The sequence below is a fragment of the Salvelinus namaycush genome, chromosome 12 (genome assembly GCF_016432855.1).
Source record: "Salvelinus namaycush isolate Seneca chromosome 12, SaNama_1.0, whole genome shotgun sequence".
NCBI classification, from domain to species: domain Eukaryota; kingdom Metazoa; phylum Chordata; class Actinopteri; order Salmoniformes; family Salmonidae; genus Salvelinus; species Salvelinus namaycush.
The window spans coordinates 20,093,134-20,108,147 of record NC_052318.1 but is presented as its reverse complement, the minus strand read 5'-3'; the positions used below and the strand labels follow the sequence as shown (position 1 = coordinate 20,108,147).

The 15,014-nt window shown below is 45.0% G+C and overlaps 1 protein-coding gene across 1 annotated transcript in view; it reads right to left on the bottom strand.

Annotated features, from left to right (window-relative positions):
• The window catches only part of LOC120057428 (protein turtle homolog B-like), a 235,761-nt gene that overhangs the window by 10,810 nt on the left and 209,937 nt on the right, over nucleotides 1–15,014 (bottom strand). Inside the window, exon 18 of the mRNA XM_039006053.1 lies at nucleotides 3,733–5,412. Coding sequence (XP_038861981.1) covers nucleotides 3,733–5,412 — 1,680 coding nt within the window. The remainder of the gene's footprint in view (nucleotides 1–3,732; nucleotides 5,413–15,014) is intronic.

The window sequence follows — 15,014 nt, the reverse complement described above, 5'->3', positions numbered from 1 at the left end:
GCGCTGCCCGTCTGCCCAGCGCCGCCTGAGTCTGCCGTCTGCCCAGCGCCATCTGCGCTGTCCGCCTGCCCAGCGCCGTCTGAGCTACCCGTCTGCCCAGCGCCGCCTGCGCTGCCCGTCTGCCAAGCGCCATCTGCGCTGCCCGTCTGCCCAGGGCCGCCTGCGCTGCCCGTCTGCCCAGCGCCGTCTGAACCACCCGTCTGTCCGGAGCCGTCAAAGCCGCCCGTCTGTCCTGAGCCACTAGAGCCGTACGTCAGTCAGGAGCCGCTACAGCCGTCCGTCAGTCAGGAGCCACCAGAGCCGCCCGCCAGTCAGGAGCTGCCAGTGCCGCCCGCCAGTCAGGACATGCCAGAGCCGCCAGTCAGCCAGGACCTGCCAGAGTCGTCTGTCAGCCAGGACCTGCCAGAGTCGTCAGTCAGCCAGGACCTGCCAGAGTCGTCAGTCAGCCAGGACCTGCCAGAGTCGTCAGTCAGCCAGGACCTGCCAGAGTCGTCAGTCAGCCAGGACCTGCCAGAGTTGTCAGCCAGTCAGGAGCTGCCAGAGCTGCCTGCCAGTCATGAGCTGCCTTCCAGTCATGAGCTGCCCTCCAGTCATGAGCTGCCCTCCAGTCATGAGCTGCCCTCCAGTCATGAGCTGCCCTCCAGTCATGAGCTGCCCTCCAGTCATGAGCTGCCCTTCAGTCCGGAGCTGCCCCTCAGTCCGGAGCTACCCCTCAGTCCGGAGCTGCCCCTCAGTCCCCTCAGTCCGGAGCTGCCCTTCAGTCCGGAGCTGCCCCTCAGTCCGGAGCTACCCCTCAGTCCGGAGCTGCCCCTCAGTCCGGAGCTGCCCCTCAGTCCGGAGCTGCCCCTCAGTCCGGAGCTGACCCTCAGTCCGGAGCTGCCCCTCAGTCCGGAGCTGCCCCTCCGTCCAGTGGCGCCCTCTAGGATAGTCTTCAGTCCGGGACTCGCTGTAAGGGTCCTCGCTCCAGAGGCGCCACCAAAGCGGGTATTGACTATGGTGGAGTGGGGTCCACGTCCCGCACCCGAGCCGCCGCCGTGAGAAGGCCCACCCGGACCCTCCCCTTCTGTGTCAGGTTTTGCGGCCGGAGTCCGCACCTTTGGGGGGGGGGGGGGGTACTGTCACACCCTGGCCTTAGTTATCTTTGTTTTCTTTATTATTTTAGTTAGGTCAGGGTGTGACATGGGGGATGTATGTGTTTTGTATTGTCTAGTGTTTTTGTATGTTTATGGGGCAGTGTTCAGTCTAGGTGTTTGTATGTCTATGGTTGCCTAGATTGGTTCTCAATTAGAGACAACTGTCTATCGTTGTCTCTGATTGGGAGCCATATTTAGGCAGCCATAGTCATTAGGTAGTTTGTGGGTGATTGTCTATGTCTTTACGTTAGTTGCTTGTGTCTGCACTTTCGTTACATAGCTTCACGGTCGTTTGTTGTTTTTGTATAGTTTGTCAGTGTTCGTTTCGTGTTCGTCTTCGTTAAATAAAGAAGATGTATTGTTATCACGCTGCGCCTTGGTCCTCCTCTCTTCCACAATACGACGATCGTGACATCTGCAGCAGGAAGCAGTCTCCTGCCTGACTGAGAAAGCAGTAGATATTCTGATCCAGTTTGGCACCACATACCTATGCCAGTCAGAGTTCTCAAGTACAGAAACAGTGTCAATGCTGACCATGACCTCAGTGTTGCACTGTGAAAAACTGAGCCCACCTCTCATTAGGACTGTGTGTATGTGTGTGTTTTCTGGTCTACATCTGTGTGATGTGATCAATCAGTTTATTCCAGTTGAGAATAAAAAATATGTATTTTAAGAGCAACAGTTCCAACCTAGACTTTCTATCAACAATAATTTATACAGTAAGATGTACAGTAGGCCTGATCATTTTTTATCTGTACTGTTACTTAGCATTGCACTATCAAAAAGCCTGTGTGTGTGTGTGTTCTGTTATACATCTGTGTGATGTGATCAATCCGTGTATTCCAGTTCAGATTGAAATGATTTATTGTATTTTAACAGCAACAGTTCCAACCTAGACAGGTATGTAGGATTGTTTTTAATGGGGAAAAATAAACATCAAAATATATTTATGGGTATTTCATTTTTAGGCATAAGGGCAAAGAAATGTACCGATATGTACGTATAGTTGCATATTTTACTAAGTGGGTCCCAGGAAAACACAGAATTTCTAATTTGGGTTCCAGGTGGAAAAAGTTCAAGAACCCATGGTGTAGATGGTTGAGGAAAAACATCCATTTTGATTTCAGGCTGTAACACAATAAAATGTGGAATAAGTCAAGGGGTATGAATATTTTCTGAAGGCTTTGTATGTGTCTAACCTTCAAATCAATTATCCTAAAGGGTGACATATGCATGTTTATGACAGAATGCATACATTATTGCAGACTGTAGGACTCAAAATGCATAGTACTTTGAAAAAAGGAAATGAACTGCAAGTTGATTGGAGTAACAAACTAAACAAAGCAAGACCGAAAGACTCGTATTCCCCTTTAAAGGACGAGGTGATTCAAAGCCCCACCTGCTGCCCCCCCCCTTTCAGACATGGATCCAACCCTTACCTATTGTGGTGTAGAGGACCTGGTCACAACAACGCTGCCCAGATAGCTGAGATCAATCAAAAACAAAGCAGGTAAGACTCCAGGAGCCATCAAGAACGACCAACTGCCCCTAATCAATAATGATGGAGACATTGCAACACATGAAAGCGGACAGATCCCTGCAACACGCTTCGCCCAACAAGCCTCCCTGGCAGTCAGACCTGGGATGTCCTGGGGGCAATGAAGGGGTGGGTGAGGGATGGGGTTGGGGTGGAAGGTTCAGGGAAGAGGCAGTCCATGCAGTCAGGTTACTAAGGACGAGGATGGACCCCCCTGTGCCTGCTGAGATGGACTCTCATAAAAGTACCCTCTGCATGATAAATACGGAGTCCTAAAAGGCCTAAGAGTTAGACACAGCAATGGTGTTTGTTTTGTCTGAGAGTCAATTCGGATGCACATATGGGATTCCTCCTGTTGGGTGAAAGCAGGGTAAAGCATGACACACATGGAAAACATGGTGATGTCCCTCTGATTCCAGGCTTTTAGGGGCTTGTATCAAACAAACTGCACAATGCATTTGAAATGGTTTAGATAATAATAGCATTTTCTCCAAAGACTTACTGTAGCCCCGAAAGGTCTGTAAGGTAATCTGTGAAGCAAATCATTTATCTTGTTAGGTCACAAAGGAGTTGATCCACCAAGTCCGAATTTAGAGGAAAATTAACAATCGGGATTTGTCAAAAGACAAGTTTGGTACAGTGCTTCACAGATTCAATGGATGGATGTTTGAAAGTTGATGTCTGACATGAAAAGCAGCATTGATCGAGTTGAAAACGGCAGAACTCCCAAGCCCATTAAATAAATCTATACAGCAAAATTACATTGCAAGGAATAATGTAAGAGTCCCTAGTCAATTTATCATCATAAATTATATCCTTTGATTAAGTCATTTGTCAAGAAAAAAAGAAAAAAAATCTATTGATATTTCACTCTAAAAACTGACATTGGTATGTAGTCCAACCCAAATTTTCCTGACAAGTGCATTTAGCTTTTAAAAGTGTAACCAAAATTGTCTTCAATGTAACTGCGTTCAGAACTCAAGGCGCAACCTAACAAGTTAAAGCAATTGGTAATGGGGCAGATAACAAGTAAATCCCTCCCTGAAGGCCTAGTGCACCTACCCTGAAGCTGACAACTGGGGTGGAGAGGGCTCGGACGGAAGGACCTCCTCCTCAGTTCTCCTCTGGGATGGTATCTGCCCAATGGGATCACTTGGGATCTGCCCAAACATGTTGCTGCTTTCCATGGGGGGTGACGGGGACTGGGACGGGTAGCTTGTGGCGGAGGTGGCAAAGGCCATGTGGGAGCGGAAGCTGGGACTTGCCCTCTTGCTAACCTGACCATGGGCGGGAGAGGAAGAGAGAGACGACCTCCGGGAGAAGCTGGCTGAAGAGGGTGGAAGCAGGGTGATCTCGGACATCTCTGGAGGTATGGAGGGCTGGACGAAGCTGGGACGGGGACGCGGTCGCACTAGAATCTCTGGGGAGCCCTCGTGGGAACTAAGTGGACTCTGGGTGAGGGGCGAGAGGCGGGAAGGTTGGAGGACCATCATGCTAGGCTCCATCCTACGAGCCTGCCTGGGGCTGAGCCGGGGGGTGGGCTCGAACCACCGGGTGTCCAGTCTACTGAATGTGCTAGGGCTGCCCATGAGGACTGTTGGGTCGGGGTAAGGCAAAACTGGCACACCCATACCGTGGCTTTTGTGTCTTAACTTCCCTAGACTCTGTGCCTCTTGCATAGCTAAACGCTTGACTGGAAGGCCCTGAGGCTTGACCTTGCTGGGAGACTTGCCTGGACAGCTCTTTGGGGCCTCCAGCTGCAGAACACCGGGGTAGGAGGGCACCTGGAGAGAGGATGGCTGGAGAGCACCAAGGGGAAGAACATGGGGAGGAGGAAAGAAAGGTTCCCGGTGGAGATGCAAAGGGTGGTGGGGTGGGAAAATGAAGTGGGGCCTTTCCAGACTTGCAAAGGGGAAATCGGGTCTGTGCCAGATCTCCGGGGAGCGAGAGGAAGAGGTAAGCGTCAGGGGAAGGGGGAAGCTTGAGACGGCATAGTGATGAATATCTCCTTCCCCCATCTCCTCAGGGATGCGGTGGTGACCAAAGGGCCCTTCGGGATGGTAAGGTGGTGACGACATGACAGAGCTCAGAGGGCTGGTGTCTACCATGTAGAAAGGGGGTGGAGGGTCGGGTTCCCCAGGGCTGCCAAGGTACCCGTAGAAGTGACCGTGGCTGTGGGGGAAGGCTCTGTGGTGCAGGGAGCCTTGGATCTGCCCCGTGGCCTCGAGCCGACTGCTCTCCATGATGGTCATACCTTCCATGGGCCTCTGAAAGCGGGGGCTGTAGGCTGGTGGCTGCAGGTAAGACTCCTGGCTGGAGATGGGGGAGATTTGGTGAGGTCGAAGGGTTGCCATGACGGGGGGTATGGGCCCGGGATCATCGTTCTCCTCATCCGACTGGCGGAATTCGGGATAGCGGTCTGACTCTTCGACGAAGGGAAAGCCCTCAATTCGCCGGGGATTGACGGAAATCATCTCCATGTCGCTGGGGTCCATGACGAAGCGTCCGTCAGGGCCTCGGCTGATCAGCTCGATGGGCGTGGTTGCCTCCATTTCATACTTGGAGACGCTGTACTTTTTGCTCGTTATTGCTCGCTTGGTTTTCTTGTACAGGGAGAGTTCTTCCTTCTTCGCAGGACTCGGGGGGATCTTCTTCATGCTCATGCCATGCCCGTCCTCAGAACACTCTGATGGTTGTCCCATGGAACGCATGCTCTCCGGACTCACCTTACCAGAGGAGAACCTGAGAAACAATGGAAAGACAGAAGGCCAGTCAATGCCTGCTCACCTATCTCCTTTAACATGACTCAGCAAACAACCAAACCAAGCACCTCTGTCGATGCCTTTACTGCCAGGCAACATTTTAACTGGAAATTACGATGGAATAAATAAAATAAAGAGCCAAGCTCTGACTATAAGTGTTTCCTATTTAGGTAACAAAATAAATATTGTCATAATTGTTTATCTGAACTGGAAAGTCAGATTATGTGCTGTTCTAAGTTTAGTTTGAGCCTGAAGTTTAAATGGGGATTTCAGACACTGCTACGATGCGCCAATGATTTGATCTGACAAGGCAGGGATTGAATGTTTATCATTTGATTATGAATAGAGGATGGAGATGGAGGGACCATGTGCAGCAGTAACTTTAGAGTTTTGGACTGGTCTCCTACGCAACATTATAAATAAATTGTTGAGTCATAGGTGCATGGTCTTGATGACCCACTGAGTAAAGTATATTTTGTGTACAGGGTTAACAGTCTATGTTGTCTATTAACTTTCCATTTGCTCAACCGCATCACTTGAACAGCTCATCAGGAGACTGTGCTGATTATAAATCATGTCTGCCTGTTCGTTTCTGATTGAGTAATATTTTCATTGTTCAGTCATGGTAGTGTAATTGATGTGAAGTCAGTCACATTAATTAAGTGTCTCTCAGTGGAATAACAATGCTTAATGTGTGTGTTGTATCACCTGACATTTCCATTTACTTAGATTTTCATAAACCTCTGATAGTCATTGCCTCTGGTTGGCTCTAACATGCCCCCACCCCACCCACACATTCCCATTGCCCAGACACGGCCATCTTGATGACTCAGGTGACCATCTTTAGCAGAGTGGGCATCTGTCCCTTTTTCCCCTCCTTTTTTCTCGATAAGTCTTGTCATTACTCAACTTCCCTGGACCACATACTCTCGAGCCTTGTTCTCACTATATTTATATGTGGTGTTGACATGCATGTTATTTGTATTTCAAATTGTGATTTGAATTTAAGAATATCCACTTAGAATACAGTACATTCTAAGGTCATCATTGTAGAAATTGGACTACGTGTTTGTTATTAGTTATGTGGGTTTTATTCATTAGGAAGAAATTTGAAAGTCCATTTAGTCAAGAGAGTATTTATGTTATACCAAGAAATGAGGAACAACAAGCATTTTCCAGAAAAGAAAAGAGAAAAATCTGGACGTTTTGATAATACTTTATTCAGAGTACCAAAATACAATGTAAGGCTGAGGCTTTTCAGTCTCTCTTTTTTGCTGAATCACTAAGGCCTAGCTGTGTTTGTGATGGCTGCGGTGGCAATGGAGGGGCTGAGTTTCTAAGGCAACTGACAGTCGAGGACCCGCATTGAAAAGCAATGACGTTCTCTTTCTCTGCTACGTATGAGGCACGTACGTTCTCTCTCTCTCTGCAGAAGGCACTGTCTGTCGTGGTGCAGGGTCTTCAAGTAGAGTGCGTGACACAGGCAAACACATCTGACTCCACTGGACGCAGAGCACAACTCACATTCAAGATGCTTCCAGCAAACTATTCAATATCTACTACTCATGTGGTTCATAATATCTAAAACTATATCAACAAGTTGAATACATAGAAATAGCTATTACAACCAATACTATACACATACTTCAGTCTAGATAGAACTGTTGTTACAGCTATAAAATGTAATATGCTGGCTTGTTTGTTTCTATAAAAATCACTTTTGAATATAGTATGACATTTGCTGAATGTGCCATTTTTCATGTTAAGATTGTCACCGCTCATATTATTATGAGACAAAGATGTATTAACACTGGTTATAGCATGAATTTTAGCAGTACAGCAGATGAGGACAATACACATATGTAAAAGTGAGAACCTCATACGTGTTCTCCTGGTCATATAGATTCACTGGTTTGATTACAACGCTGTAAAATTACAGGTGGTCACAAATACAACATTATACTTCTAGTATGTTACTGTATGTACTGTATATACGGTGTCATGTGCTTTATACAGTAACAGGAGCACCATTTGGCACCAACACTGTATGCTTACCATTACACATACTCACTCTACTAAACGTAACACTAAACACTCTTGACTTTTCAAGGAATCCAACAGAATAGCTGAGAGGAAAATAGCAAAGCATAGAAAAGAGTAACTGCCAGGAGAAAATAACATTGTGTTGAATTAACTACGTATCACATGAAATCAATTCACAAAGAAAATAAGAAAGCGTTTCTAGTTTAGGCAGGGTTAAGTCAAGCTTGGGTGTGCAGGGGCAGGTTCATCACAAAGAGATTCAGGGGCTGCTCGGCTGCAAACAATCTGGAAGGACACAAGGTATATTCAGCTAAGACCTTTTGTGACATACCAACATGAGGGAGATTTCTACAGTATGCTGTCCATTCTAGCAAAAAAAGTGCTATTGTTATTGACAACAAAGGAACATTGAAAAGACTTGCTTGTCTAAAGATAGGACAAACTCGTGAGAAACCACAGTGAAATTTGATGAGATTAAATATTTATGTTGAAACTGACATAGAACAACTATGTATTGTGTGAGTACGTCCTGCAGACAGCCACATTAACATTTCCAAAAGTCTAAAATTAATTCTGTAAAAATTAATTTTACTTTGGAAAGCCTTTGATGAAAGCCTGCATGCTTGTTATAATCATGTATGATCCTTTATTTCTTATAATACGCTTATAATATGTCCATCTATATAGGAAATGTAGGACATTTTCTTAAAAGTGACTCAAAATGGCTTATTTAGTAAGGATGATTATGAGAGTAATTATAAGATAATAATAAGAGGGCCATACATTCTTATGACAAGTCTTATGATGCATTCTAACAGCATAATGGATTACACCTGCACACTTGAAGTAAATTGTTACCGGTACTTTCAACCCACAGTTAAATTAAGAACTGAATGATGTTGACATTTTTATGGCAACATATTTGCTATGTTTAAACCACAATCTGTAACTTTCATTCCCAGTTGAAAGTGCTGCCCATGCATGTACAGTCCCAGTCAAAAGTTAGGACACACCTACTCATTCAAGGGTTTTTCTATATTTTTACTATTTTCTACATTGTAGAATAATAGTGAAGACATCAAGACTATGAAATAACACATATGGAATAATGTCGTAACCTAAAAAGTGTTATACAAATCAAAATATATTTTATATTTGAGATTCTTCAAAGTAGCCACCCTTGCCTTGCCCAGATTCATGAGGTAGTCACCCAGAATGCATTTCAATTAACAGGTGTGACTTGTTAAAAGTACATTTATGGAATTTCTTTCCTTCTTAATGCGTTTCAGTCAATCAGTTGTGTTGTGACAAGGTAGGGGTGGTATACAGAAAAGAGCAAAGAGAAATGACAGTACATCATTATTTTAAGACATGAAGGTCAGTCAATACGGAAAATTTCAACAACTTTGAAAGATTCTTCAAAAACCATCAAGCGCTATGATGAAACTGGTTCTCATGAGGACCACCACGCAGAGTTACCTCTGCTGCAGAGGATAAGTTCATTAGAGTTACCAGCCTCAGAAATTGCAGCCCAAATAAATGCTTCAACAGAGTTCAAGTATCAGACACATCTCAACATCAACTGTTCAGAGGAGAATGCGTGAATCAGGCCTTCATGGTCAAATTTCTGCAAATAAACTACTACTAAAGGCCACCAGTAAGAAGAAGAGACTTGCTTGGGCCAAGAAACACGAACAATGGACATTAGACCGGTGGAAATCTGTACCTTAGTCTGACGAGTCCAAATTTTAGATTTTTGGTTCCAACCGGCATGTCTTTGTGAGACGCAGAGTAGGTGAACGGATGATCTCTGCATGTGTGGTTCCCAACATGAAGCATGAAGGAGGAGGTGTGATGGTGCTTTGCTGGTGACACTGTCTGTGATTTATTTAGAATTCAAGGCACACTTAACCAGCATGGCTACCACAGCATTCTGCAGCGATACGCCATCCCATCTGGTTTGCTCTTAGTGGGACTGTCATTTGTTTTTCAACAGGACAATGACCCAACACACCTTCAGGCTGTGCAAAGGTTATTTGACCAAGAAGGAGAGTGATGGAGAGCTGCATCAGATGACCTGGCCTCCACAATCACCTGACCTCAAACCAATTGAGATGGTTTGGGATGAGTTGGGCCACAGTGAAGGAAAAGCAGCCAAAATGTGCTCAACTCCTTCAAGACTGATAGAAAAGCATTCCAGGTGAAGTTGGTTGAGAGAATACCAAGAGTGTGCAAAGCTATCATCAAGACAAAGGGTGGCTATTTGAAGAATCTCAAATATACAATTTTGATTTGTTTAACACTTTTTTGGTTACTACATGATACTACATAGTTTTGATGTCTTCGCTATTATTCTACAATGTAGAAAATAGTCAAAATAAAGAAAAACCCTTGACTGAGTAGGTGTGTCCAAAATGTTGACTGGTACTGTATATGTAAACTGTGTGGGTGGGTCTTGACATATGTCACTACGACAGAGTTATTTGAATTATGTGGTAACCTAACCTTCCCCAAAACTAAAGACTACTTGGGGTGTTTTTGGAGTCGGATAGCCCAGACTTCAAATAACTCTGTGGGAGTAATTTGCACTTTTGATAGGGAAAGAAAGTTACATTTCCCCAAACTCCCCACACATTGTACACATTGATGCAGGGACAACAGATTTGACTAGAAATTAAAGTAACAGATAATGGGGCAGTAAAAGCAAATTGTCATAATTATTGAATAACTGTCAGCTTCTGTTGAATATCAATCTCATTTGAAGTAGAACAAAAGAGACTCCATTTTCCAATGGTCTCCCTGATGTAATCAATTAACCAAACCCATTGCTTTCCAGTTGTTGTACACCAGACCTGTTCCCTTTGTATAGCCATCCCAAACTTAAAACGCCATTGGTCTACCTGTGCTAGGTTTAAAACAGGTCAGGCCAGAGCATGTGATGCTATGCCCGTGAGCTTCATGACAAGTGGCGATATGTTCCTGTTATATTCTCAGTGTATGGCATAGGAGGGAAGTTGGGGGGTGGGACGTGAGGAGAAGCAGCAGCAGCAGCCCGACCAATGAAACCCACGAGATGGGAGGAGAGAATACTGGGTATGTGCGCCCAGTGGAAATCCTCAATGGGACAGAGTCGTCTGTCGATTCAAAGGAGAGTAAACATTTTGTCCATTCTGAACACTGGAGTGGTTTCATCTTACATGTCCAGCATGGTGGTCAGCATCGGGGGCAATTGGTACCATTTCGGGAAAACTGAATACAATGGTCTCCTGTGCAATGTTGTGTTATTGTGTTATTGCCCTCAGAACAGCCTCAATTCATCGGGGCATGAACTTAACAAGGTGTCGAAAGTGTTCCACACGGATGCTGGCCCATGTTGACTCCAATGCTTCCCACAGTTGTTTTAAGTGGACCGGATGTCCTTTGGGTGGTGGACCATTCTTGACACACGGGAAACTGTTGCGCTTGAAAAACACAGCAGCATTCAAAGAGAGCAGGTGTTCTTAATGTTTTGTACACTCAGTGTAATTCACTGTTGTTACACCACTTACCGTGGCTTATATGTCAATTTGAATTTGGAGCAGTCTGACCGCTGAAAATCCTTTTCAGTTCGCGGTGCTATCACGCTACGTTTGCACGCACCTTGGGGAGACCATTAATAGTACTGGTCTAAATTGCTATTTGGCCCATTTTGGGAACATTTCTGAGATATCGGGATCTAGGGCTTTCGTCTTGAATCGGATGTATTTAAATTCAGCTCAACAGCTTTCTCAAAGGGCACTTTCTACCCAACAGTGCTGTACGCAAGTCACCCTCTGCTGGACATCTAAGACTATGACATCTCCGGGGACCATAAAACAAGTATGACTCCAGGTAGGTTGCTTAGTGCGTATCTTTTTACAGCTGTATCTATTCAATAATTCTGCATCTCCTGTGAGTGGACCGTGAGGGAGTTTAGGGCCCCAACTGCTTGAACCGGCATGTGACCGTGCGACTGTGCCCAGCACATGAAGCATGCGGCCAAGCCAGCCAGCAGCACACTGACTGAGGGGCGGGCTGAACAAGGTGCAGTTAGCCACACTCACTGAGGGCTGGAGGGCGGGGACCGGTAGCTGCTGGCGTCTGGCCCCTCACAGTAGGGCTCTATGCCGGGCAATGGGCTAAGAGGAGTCCTGCGGTGGGAAATACAACAGAGACGGGAGAGGAGGAAGAAAAAGAGGGGAGAAGAGGGAGGAGGAGGAGGAATGCTGTCAATGAGTCTCCAGAGGTTCCACGTCCAAACAAAGAAAGAGAGAGAGAAAGAGAGTGAGGGATGATAGAGGAGAGACAGAGAGGAGGGAGGGAGAGAGAAAGAGATGGTCAGAGAAACGGAGTCAGTGACAGAGGGTGTGAGAGAATCTAAAATAAAAGGCTGGGTAGGGATAAAAAGATGGAGAGACAGGGAGACAGAGAGAGGGGGAGAAAGAGATACAGTCAGAGAAACGGGGTAAGCAAAAAATGAGATAAAAAAGAGGCAAAAAAAGATGGGGATAAGCTGAGTCGGAGAAAAAAGCAGAAAGCAAAAGGGAGGCAAGACAGAGAGAAAAGGGAGGAGAGGAGATAGAAGCAAGAGCTAGAAACAGAGAGGAATAAAGAATACAGGGAAGGAGCGAAAGACACAAGAAGATATTTGTACGATGCACGTCTGACAAGCTAACCATTTATTATGCACAATGAGTCATTCAGCATACCATTAGACACCCACACATGCTAGGACTACATACTGAGTACTGTGGAAGTAATGCATTTCAGAGGGAACGGGGGTATCCCTCCGTCTGGCTTTGGTAGCAGCACAACACACACCCTTGTTCCTATGTATTTTGGGAGACATTTCCAAACATCCTTAATTTCAACCCTAAACCTATTAGCAGTTAATAGTTCATATTGGTGGGATGGAGAATAAGTAAAGGAGTATATATATATATATATATATACTCAGTTGAAGTCGGAAGTTTACATACACCTTAGCCAAATACATTTAAACTCAGTTTTTCACAATTCCTGACATTTAATCCCAGTAAAAATGCCGTCTTAGGTCAGTTAGGATCACCACTTTATTTTAAGAATGTGAAATGGCAGAATAATAGTAGAGAGAATTATTTATTTAAGCTTTTATTTATTTCATCACATTCCCAGTGTGTCAGAAGTTTACATAAACTCAATTAGTATTTGGTAGCATTGCCTTTAAATGGTTTAACTTGGGTCAAACGTTTCGGGTAGCCTTCCACAAGTTTCCCACCTTAAGTTGGGTGAATTTTGGCCCATTCCTCCTGACAGAGCTGGTGTAACTGAGTCAGGTTTGTAGGCCTCCTTGCTCGCACACGCTTATTCAGTTCTGCCCACACATTTTCTATGGGATTGAGGTCAGGGCTTTGTGATGGCCATTCCAATACCTTGACTTTGTTGTCCTTAAGCCATTTTGCCACAACTTTGGAAGTATGCTTGGGCTCATTGTCCATTTGGAAGACCCATTTGCGACCAAGCTTTAACTTCCTGACTGATGTCTTGAGATGTTGCTTCAATATATCCACATAATTTTCCTCCCTCATGATGCCATCTATTTTGTCAAGTGCACAAGTCCCTCCTGCAGCAAAGCACCCCCACAACATGATGCTGCCACCGTCATGCTTCACAGTTGGGATGGTGTTCTTCGGCTTGCAAGCCTTCCACTTTTTCCTCCAAACATGACGATGGTCATTATGGCCAAACAGTTCTATTTTTGTTTCATCAGACCAGAGGACATTTCTCCAAAAAGTACGATCTTTGTCCACATGTGCAGTTGCAAACCGTAGTCTGGCTTTTTTACGTCAGTTTTGGAGCAGTGGCTTCTTCCTTGCTGAGCGGCCTTTCAGGTTATGTCGATATAGGACTCGTTTTACTGTGGATATAGATACTTTTGTACCTGTTGCCTCCAGCATCTTCACAAGGTCCCTTGTTGTTGTTCTGGGATTGATTTGCACTTTTAGCACCAAAGTACGATCATCTCTAGGAGACAGAACGCGTCTCCTTCCTGAGCGGTATGGCGGCTGCGTGGTCCCATGGTGTTTATACTTGTGTACTATTGTTTGTACAGATGAACGTGGTACCTTCAGGCGTTTGAAAATTGCTCCCAATGATGAACCAGACTTGTGGAGGTCTACAAAATTTTTTCTGAGGTCTTGGCTGATTTCTTTTGATTTCCCCATGATGTCAAGCAAAGAGGCACAGAGTTTGAAAGTAGGCCTTGAAATGCATCCACAGGTACACCTCCAATTGACTCCAATTATGTCAATTAGCCTATCAGAAGCTTCTAAAGCCATGACATAATTTTCTGGAATTGTCCAAGCTGTTTAAAGGCACAGTCAACTTAGTGTATGTAAACTTCTGACCCACTGAAATTGTGATACAGTGAATTATAAGTGAAATAATCTGTCTGTAAACAATTGTTGGAAAAATGACTTGTGTCATGCACAAAGTAGATGTCCTAACTGACTTGCCGAAACTATAGTTTGTTAACAAGAAATGTATGAAGTGGTTGAAAAACAAGTTTTAATGACTCCAACCTAAGTGTATGTAAACTTCCAACTTCAACTGTATATATACAGTGCATTCGAAAATATTCAGACCACATTTTGTTATGTTACAGCCTTATTCTAAAATGTATTAAATATTTTTTAAATCCTCATCAATCTACACAGAATACCCCATAATGACAAACCAAAAACAGGTTTTTAGATATTTTTGCTGATTTATAAAGAAAAACAGAAATACCTTATTTACATAAGTATTCAGACCCTTTGCTATGAGACTCGAAATTGAGCTCAGATGCATCCTCTTTCCATTGATCATCCTTGAGATGTTTCTACAACTTGATTGGAGGCCACCTGTGGTAAATTCAATTGACTGGACATGATTCGTAAAGGCACACACCGGTTTATATAAGGTCCCACAGTTGACAGTGCATGTCAGAGCAAAAACCAAGCCATGAGGTTGAAGGAATTGTCTGCCAAACTGAGCAATCGGGGGAAAAGGACATTGGTCAGGGAGGTGACCAAGAACCCGATGGTCACTCTGACAAAGATGGGAGAACCTTCCAGAATGACAACCATCTCTGCAGCACTTCACCAATCAGGCCTTTATGCAGAGTGGCCAGACAGAAGCCACCCCTCAGTAAAAGGCACACCTTAAGGACTCTCAGACCATGAGAAACAAGATTCTCTGGTCTGATGAAACCAAGATTGAACTCTTTGGCCTGAATGCCAAGCGTCACATCTGGAAGAAAGCTGTAACCATCCCAACGGTGAAGCATGGTGGTGGCAGCATCATGCTGTGGGGATGTTTTTCAGCGGCAGGGACTGATAGACTAGTCAGGTTTAAGGTAAAGATGAATGGAGCAAAGAACAGAGAGATCCTTGATATAAACCTGTTCCAGAGCACTCAGGGCCGCAGACTGGGGCAAAGGTTCACCTTCCAACAGGACAACGACCCTAAACACACAGCCAAGGCAACGCAGGAGTGGCTTCG